The following is a 7,912-nucleotide window of genomic DNA, read 5'->3' as shown; positions in this document are numbered from 1 at the left end:
AGGACTACTGCAGCTGCTTTCCATTCCAGTGACAAGGACGAAACCTGTTGTCAGCTACCTACCCTCCTGCCTGCCCAGTTCTCAGCATGTGCCGGGGTTTAGCTGCACTTTCCACCTGCTTGGAAAGGTAAGAGGTTTTGAAATACGGGGACTCTGGGAAATAAAGGACTTGTCGATACAGAAATATTAAATTCCGTACCAGCCTTACGGCCCCTTTTGCATGGGCAATGATGCTGTGTTTGTAAAACTGGGACAAAAACTGTGTTTAAATCCTAGCTAACAATGGTTTAAGCAATATAGTTTAGCAATATAGTACCAGGGAGGAGGGGAATGTAGGGGTAAGCAGTATGAAGGGGTAGTGCTGCTTTTATATTTTTTTAATGCTTGAGGTTTGTCTTGCTATCCCCTTCAACTGCAGAACTGCTTTGCCCTGACAGCAGCAAACATATTTAAAATAAACAATGATGTGGATGCAGAGTCTTGTGCTACCTGTTTGGCACTGAATTGATTATTTTTATAACCGTCCTCTGAGACAACTTGTGTAAGCAGCAGTATATGAATAACATTTGATCTGTACCCTTTCTTAGGGATGGTACTCTAGGGAGCAGGGGATATAGCAGGTAGCTGTGTCTGTATTGTTGCAAAGATGCACTGGCAGGGAGGTGGCTTGATACTGTCACAGAGATGCTGTGGCACGGAGCTGTCTCTGTGCGGCATAGAGACGCCACTGCAGGCAGCTGCAACCAGTACTGCAGCAGAGACCAGGTGGCACAGATAGTTCAGTCGTGTTGCAGAGACACTGTGGCATGGGGCTGTCTGCATAGTGTGGCAGAGACAGCAGGACGGGGAGCTGTCTCAATACTGCTGTTGAGAAGAGAGCGGTTTCACTATTTTCCCTGAGACTCCAGAGCAGAAGGGAAAAGTACTGAGGACAAGAGGATCAGGAGATCAGAGCAGAGATTGACCAATGGACAGGGTGAAGAGGAAGCCAGAGGGATAACGAAAGGACCATACAGGGCAGGCAGCTGCCTCTATGCTATACACTAACCAGGCAAACACCTCCACACATGCTCTGTATGTGCATACAGGAGAAGCGTATAGAAGAAACCATCTCCCAAGGAGCTACTGAGAGTTTTCTAGTGGGTTCTGGTGGCAAGGGGTGGGATTGGAGAAGAAAGGTTTTAATTCATAAATAGGAACACAATAACTAATACTAAAGATAACAGTGGGCTAAGCCAATTAGAGGAATAAGGGGCTGAAACTTCACTAGAGTCAGTGGAGCTGTGCCTGCTTCTAGCCGTGTTTAATTTGGTCCTGTGTATCCATGCTGGATTCAGAGAGAGTGCCAGCTAATTGCATCCTGTGGCATTTTTCTGTAAGGATGTAATGTAAAAAGCCTGTCCTGACAACAGGCCTTCCCTTAGTTTGATGAGAATGCACCTCCGCCCCCTAGTGGCCATTCCTTGCCTCTTAGTATCTATTCCATACCCATCTGCTCCTCTTCTGTCTCTCAGAGCCAAACAACTCAAGACTCGTTTAGGGATCCTGCTTCATAAACCGGAGTTGGGACATGAGGCTGAGAGCTTCAGCACATCTGAGCAGGGCACCAAACTGAGGTAAGCCAAGCCTGCCTTCTCCCCCAACTCAGCACAGGCCCCCTGCTGCTGTACATGGGTGGACATAGGAAAGAGAACACAGCAGTAGAGCACTGTATCATGAGTAGGGTGACCGGACAGCAAATGTGAAAAATCGGGATGGGGGTGGGGGTAATAGGAGCCTATATAAGAAAAAGACCCAAAAATCAGGACTGTCCCTATAAAATCAGGACATCTGGTCACCCTATGAGAGAGTTATACTGGTCCCCAAAGACTGCACTGGGATTGGATCATGTTCGTGCCCCTCTCCATATGAGGAAGAAAGCACAATACATCAGGAGAACTCACAGCTCTCCCCCCATTAAGCCCCACCCCGAAATTTTCAGAGGGGAATGATTATTACCCCGCTTTACCAGTCATAAAACCAGACTGGACAAGAGGAGCCCTAGTGCGTGGCATCTGGAACAGTGTGGTGTTCCAGCTTCAGGCTAGACACCAGAGTGGACTTAACTGATTACTGGAGTCCCCCAACCAGCTGCTGGACTCTGTCTGGGGAATGTAGTCAACCTTAGAACCAGGACCCTCACTATTTGAAGGCAAACTCTTTGCCAGAGCTTGTACCAGCTGGAATTTGCTCTTTTGAATATCTACATAGGAAAAACAACTGGCCATAGCTACACTGTGGAGCTAAGATCTAGCCAGTCATCTGGGAGAGTAAGAGAGGGAGAAAGAAAGAGAGAAAGAAAGGAGGAGAAGACCCCAGAGGTAATGAGATTGCTGGGTCTCTTACTTTAGTTTTCTATGGAGTGATGCAATCCTCTCCTCTTCCCCTAAACGCAGTTGCCTCTGTCACAGAGCTTTTCTATCCCTGAGACTTTGGCCAGATTGAATACTTGTTAGTTTGTTTCCATAAAACAAGGTTAATACTTCACTTTACTTTTCCTCTCCAGAAACTCCTCAGAGGAAGCACTAGAATGGAAGAAGTCCTTTGATCACTTGCTGAAGAGTAAAAGTGAGTATGAGTCTCTTGTATGACAGCCTGAGGGGGAAGTACACAAGACCGAGTGGGAGGGGAGACTAAGGACTAACCATGTGCGTAAGCTCAGCATAATAGGTAATGTTTGCCCATTCTCAGACTAGAATAAAAGAAAGGTCAGTCTTTAAGAACTGCTTCCTTCTCCCTCCTGAGAGTATTGCTTTGATGAAAAGAGGACAGTGGAGCAGATAACTGTCTGAATAAGCTGGGCAAAAACCAAACAGAATTGCTGCATGACCAAGTAGGATTGCCATTTGCCATTTTTCAGGCTTGGTCCTCTTTCTGGCAGAGACGTTGTGTCACAATGCAATGCCATGTTGTTGGGGCATAAACGTTACCATGTTGATGTTGTGTCAGTGGGATGTATCACTTTGTCAAAACCTGGACTGTAAATTGTCCTGCAGGCTAAGGTTATTACCCATCCCAGTTTCAATGCACATTCAGTAGAGACCCGTGAAAATTGATATTGTTCAACAACTTTGGGGTTGAGAGGCAATGCTACCGCTTGTACCATTCAGAATTTTTGTAGAGAGGGAGAATTCAACAGCTTTCCTCCAGAACGGTAGAAAACTAAAGTAAGAGACCCAGCCCAGAGGTACTGATTCGGTGTGGTTTTAGTATATCCATCCTGCCGTCCAGACTGTCTGTACTTGCAATCCGCTGTGCTATGCACTAGTGTCCCAGTAAGAAAATCTCTCTCTCACACAAACACACACACACACATAATTCTTTTCAGGGATACACTTTGGAATCAGGTGAGGGTTATTTCCTTCCTACATGGCCGCAGTGCCCAGGAGTTAGACTATTAAATAAGTGACATTAGAAATAACAAATCTTAAAACTAAAGTGGACTGAAAATGTTACTGACATGATAGAAATGACTCCACGGAGGAGAGGCCCTTCTCTACTGATAGGCTGAAACAAGGAGCACAATCCAAACTTTGTCACCTGCTTGGTTAACAAGTACATTCAGAGGTGTGACTTCATACTCTCTTGAACATGAAGCATGTGTGCTTCTGCACTACTTGTGACTTGTTCCTTGTACAACAGAGCCAAGAAGGAGAGAGTCACCACTCAGATCTGTTCAGATACTCGTGGAGGGCATATATATACCTAGATAGATCTCTGTAGATCTATCTGTCTGTTCCAAAGCCACAGGGATTACACTCTGGAGAACCATTACAGAAGATCAGACATGCAGAATGTGATGGAGACACTGGGTGTGCTCCATTCCATTCTTGTCTGTGGGAAGGTGGTTTATTGGAACCCAGTGGCCAACAAACAATCTGAGAAGAGTGGAATCTGTCCAGGGTGAAGTAGAATCTTATTATGTCATGGTCTTAACTCCCAAAGAAAGACTTTTCAATAATGCTACATTACTCAATAAGCAAAATGTATTTTAAAACCTGGCAGCATTCTTTATCTCCCAAAGCTGTATGAAGCTCCTTCCTTTTCCCCTTCTTCCACCCCTAAATCTAATTTTCCTTGTTCTTCACAGATGGGGTGGCTACATTCCATGCCTTCCTGAAAACAGAGTTCAGTGAGGAGAACCTAGAGTTTTGGTTGGCTTGTGAGGAGTTCAAAAAGTCCCGGTCAAAAACTAAACTGTCATCCAAGGCCCACAGGATCTTTAAGGAGTTTGTTCAAAATGAAGCACCTAAAGAGGTCAGAATTATTTCTAGCTTTGTATTTTATGGTATGGGTGTGGAATTGAGAACTGTTTCACTTATTTAATATAACTTTGTGACAGTAATGTGCTTCCCCCACTCATACCATGGGAAAATTAGTTCCCACACACCAAACGCTGTCTTACTATAGAAGGCACATCATGTGATTTCCCAGAAGACCATAAATAATATTTATAGTCATGCCCCCATTTTATTCATGGAGGGAAATCATTTCCCTTTCCATATGGTAATGTTCCCCCACAAAAAGAATATTGTGTGTCCTGTCCTTCCTCACAGGTGAATATTGACCATGAAACCAGACAAATAACCCAGAAGAACCTGACAGCTGCCACTTCTTCTTGTTTCGATGCTGCACAGGCAAAAACCCGCACTTTGATGGAGAAGGATTCCTATCCCAGGTTCCTGAAATCTACCTCCTACCAGGACTTAACAGAGCAAGCCACCAGCCATAGCACCAGCAAGCGGTTGCATACCTGATCCAAGTCACCTGTACTGCCAGAAACTGGGGGGTGAGGGGAAGAGCCACATAGTGAAGCAAAGGTAGAGGCAGGAGCCTGAGAAACAGTGACTGAGGCGGAAAGAGCTCTGAGCAGTGGGGTTTTGGCTAAAGTCCTGGGATTCTATCCTTATCAGGATCCCCAGGACCTCCAACGCTTCCATGTACCTCCGAGATGTAGTGAAGAGCACCTGTCCTGCACTATGGGGATGGGAGATGGTGAAATGGGAACTGTTGGGAGAGAGATATGGGTGGACAGTTGCTTACATGCAAGCAAGCACTCCAGTGACGGGCAGTAGGGGAAAAGTATGCAAGAAGAGACTTGCACTAAAAGCAGAGAGAGAGAGGGGAGCTGGATGAGAGGCTCCATCGAGTGGAAGTTTCCATTGAAAACAGGGCAGATTTAATTCCCCCCCAAACTGTCCACCATCTGATGCTGAACTTTATGCATGTCTGTCTGCACGAGAGAAAGCCTCAGTCTGCTCTCAAGACCCTGCCTCTATACCGACAAAAATTACAAACTATACATAGAGCTCAGAAGTTTGCAGTTTCTGTAGTGCTGTGGCCGATGAACCCACACTAGTCTGCATGTTCTTGCACCAGCTGGAATTTCCAGCATCTCAAATCATAAAGATGCAAGCACAACTTTGGGTTTTCAGCCACAGGAATCCTGCATCTGCTTTGTTTTGATTGAGAGAGATTTCAGGTTCTATTCTGCCCTCTTCCATGCATGCTCTGGGAGATCCTTTACACCTCCTTCCAATAAGACATCAGCATAGCATGGACATTTCCCCACCCCTCACATAAACTACATGAGCTCATGTTTTGGTCCTGTAGATTGTTGTGTGCAATCTTGGATTGCATGTCCCACTTTTTATTATTATTGTTATTGATAAAATTTCATAGATGAGCACAGAACTTTACAAAGTACATACTTTGGGTACGCCCTTGCCCTGAGGAGCTTACAACTGAAATTGGATTTATTGTAGATACCACAGTCCTTAGATACCATGGTGACAGGCACTACATAAAAACCCAAGAGAGGTAGGTAGAGAGAACGCCAATACAGTCAAAGGATGAGGCACAAGTGTGGCAACAGCTGGAGTCCTAAGTGGTCAGGGCTGGCATTGTTTTTTTTAGAAGACATGGGAAAGGGGAGATTGAGGAGGGTTGACAGATTTATTGTCTGTGTGGAATTGGAGAATGGTGTTTAAAAAGGCCCAAAGAGCCAGACTTTTAAAGGTATTTAGGCTACTAACTCCCAATTTTTTTTTATCATTTGTGTTTTCACCTGCAAAATGTGCCCTTCTGTGATTGACTGTGCAGGGGCTCCTCTTTTTACATGCCTTCTTCAAATAAAGAAGTTCGCTAAGACCATGCCTTCTCCCCTGTGCTTCTGCCTCAGCTGCCATGAAAGGAACCCTGCAAAATATAGATTAGGAGATAGACCCCTTCTCCCCCCAGTAGGTTAATGGAATTTGTGTTTCTCATGCATGTTCCTCCAGAGAAAGGAAAATAGGTCCTTGAAGGAAATGTGGTAAAGGAAATACAGAGATTTCCCTTGGTTTTAAATCTGGGCTTAAGTCCCCTACCTGGTGAAATCAATAGGCAGAATACTGAGCAGGTTACTTGCATTTAGTGATCCACACAAAATAGAGTTCTGTGAGCGTAAAGCTCTGAGACCGTGAAAGAACGAGGAGTACTTGTGGCACCTTAGAGACTAACACATTTATTTGAGCATAAGCTTTTTTTCCCCACTGCATGCATCTGATGAAGTGAGCTTTAGCCCACGAAAACTTATGCTCAAATAAATGTTAGTCTCTAAGGTGCCACAAGTACTCCTCATTCTTTCTGCTGATACAGAGTAACACGGCTACCACTCTGAAACCTGAGACAGTGAAAGAACACATTTAACCAGAAGCTGCTGTCCAGTGCTTTCCTGAGAGGCTTGTAGCACATTTCATTTGCTGAGACTTTTGGCACAAAACTTGATTTTCAGAACCACCCTGATTAGGTATTTACAGATGCGTTAGTTAGATTAGATAATTATTCAGTCACGGAGGGTGCAGCTACACTGGTGCTAGTAACAGTATAAACACTAGTGTAGCTCAGGCTCAGGTGTTTTCAGCACTGTCTCATTGAAAACCTGCCTTGAGCAAACTTTCCTGGTAAGACAGAAGCATAGTGCAATCTTACCTGCAGCAATTTATTCACAAAGGCCAAAGCCTGAGATCCTTACTCAGTTGACACTCATTCTTTGCCCAAACAACCTCCTTGTCACTTCCATGAGCATTTGCCTGAGTAAGTACAGAGAATTTGCCCTGGATCACTAGTGGTGTCCTCCTATTGCAATTTGTCTGGCCAGTGGCTTCAAGAATCTCAAGAACTAGTGGCTGGACTCCCTTCTGCATCCTCCTCTCCTCTTCCTTCCAATTCTACCTCTGAGTCTTCATGGGTTCTAGCTGGGTTCTCAAGAGATTCTAGCTGCTTTAATATTTATTATTTATTTTCACAACTGGAACTAGCTTCATAATGCTATTGAGATACACATTGTTCTGATTGCATGGTTAACACAATATCATTATTTATTATTATTAGGAAATAAAACAAAAAATATTGCGACAGCTTCCCTTATTGTCTTTGTTTTTAAATTACACTCTTTTTGCATTGGTGATCGTGGGACATAAACTGTAGTTTAGGACAACAGCGCACATTGGTTGCATGTCACTCACAATGTTGTTTTAAAACAATTACACTACCAGAAGCAGAGACACTAAAGGAATGGAAGGTGGAGGGGGACAACATTTTTTACAAGATAGCAGTCTTATTTAAGAGAAATTAACCAGTTCCAAAGATGATGAAAGTAATTATTAAGCTTAAGAACATGTTCATTAATAATATTTAGCCCTCTTATAGCAATTTTCATCTTCAAAGTTATTTTACAGTAACTTCTCGCTTAATGTTGTAGTTGTGTTCCTGAAAAATGCAACTTTAAGCAAAACAATGTTAAGCGAATCCAATTTCCCCATAAGAATTAATATAAATGTGGGGGTTGGGTTCCAGGGAAATTTTTTTCACCAGACAAAAGAAAATATTA

General features: G+C 43.8%; 1 protein-coding gene across 1 annotated transcript; it reads left to right on the top strand.

Moving 5' to 3' along the window:
- RGS16 (regulator of G protein signaling 16) lies at nt 1-7,460 on the top strand. Its single transcript, XM_073356602.1, has 5 exons — nt 1-127; nt 1,515-1,616; nt 2,546-2,607; nt 4,130-4,296; nt 4,596-7,460. Exons 1-5 carry the CDS (start codon nt 87-89, stop codon nt 4,794-4,796), a joined length of 573 nt encoding a protein of 190 aa, XP_073212703.1. The 5' UTR covers nt 1-86; the 3' UTR covers nt 4,797-7,460.
- Nucleotides 7,461-7,912: the final 452 nt, after the last annotated feature.

This window comes from Lepidochelys kempii, chromosome 8 (assembly GCF_965140265.1).
Source record: "Lepidochelys kempii isolate rLepKem1 chromosome 8, rLepKem1.hap2, whole genome shotgun sequence".
NCBI lineage: Eukaryota > Metazoa > Chordata > Testudines > Cheloniidae > Lepidochelys > Lepidochelys kempii.
Note: the sequence above shows the minus strand (reverse complement) of the source record. Positions and strands in the feature narration are given on the sequence as shown.

What these genes read in the sequence shown, in the direction of transcription:
- RGS16 (XM_073356602.1), top strand. Translation starts at nt 87, where the DNA reads ATGTGCCGGGGTTTAGCTGCACTTTCCACCTGCTTGGAAAG. An exon ending in GAGCAGGGCACCAAACTGAG is followed by an intron (nt 1,617 to 2,545) that starts GTAAGCCAAGCC and finishes TTTCCTCTCCAG; the next exon opens with AAACTCCTCAGAGGAAGCAC. An exon ending in AAAATGAAGCACCTAAAGAG is followed by an intron (nt 4,297 to 4,595) that starts GTCAGAATTATT and finishes CCTTCCTCACAG; the next exon opens with GTGAATATTGACCATGAAAC.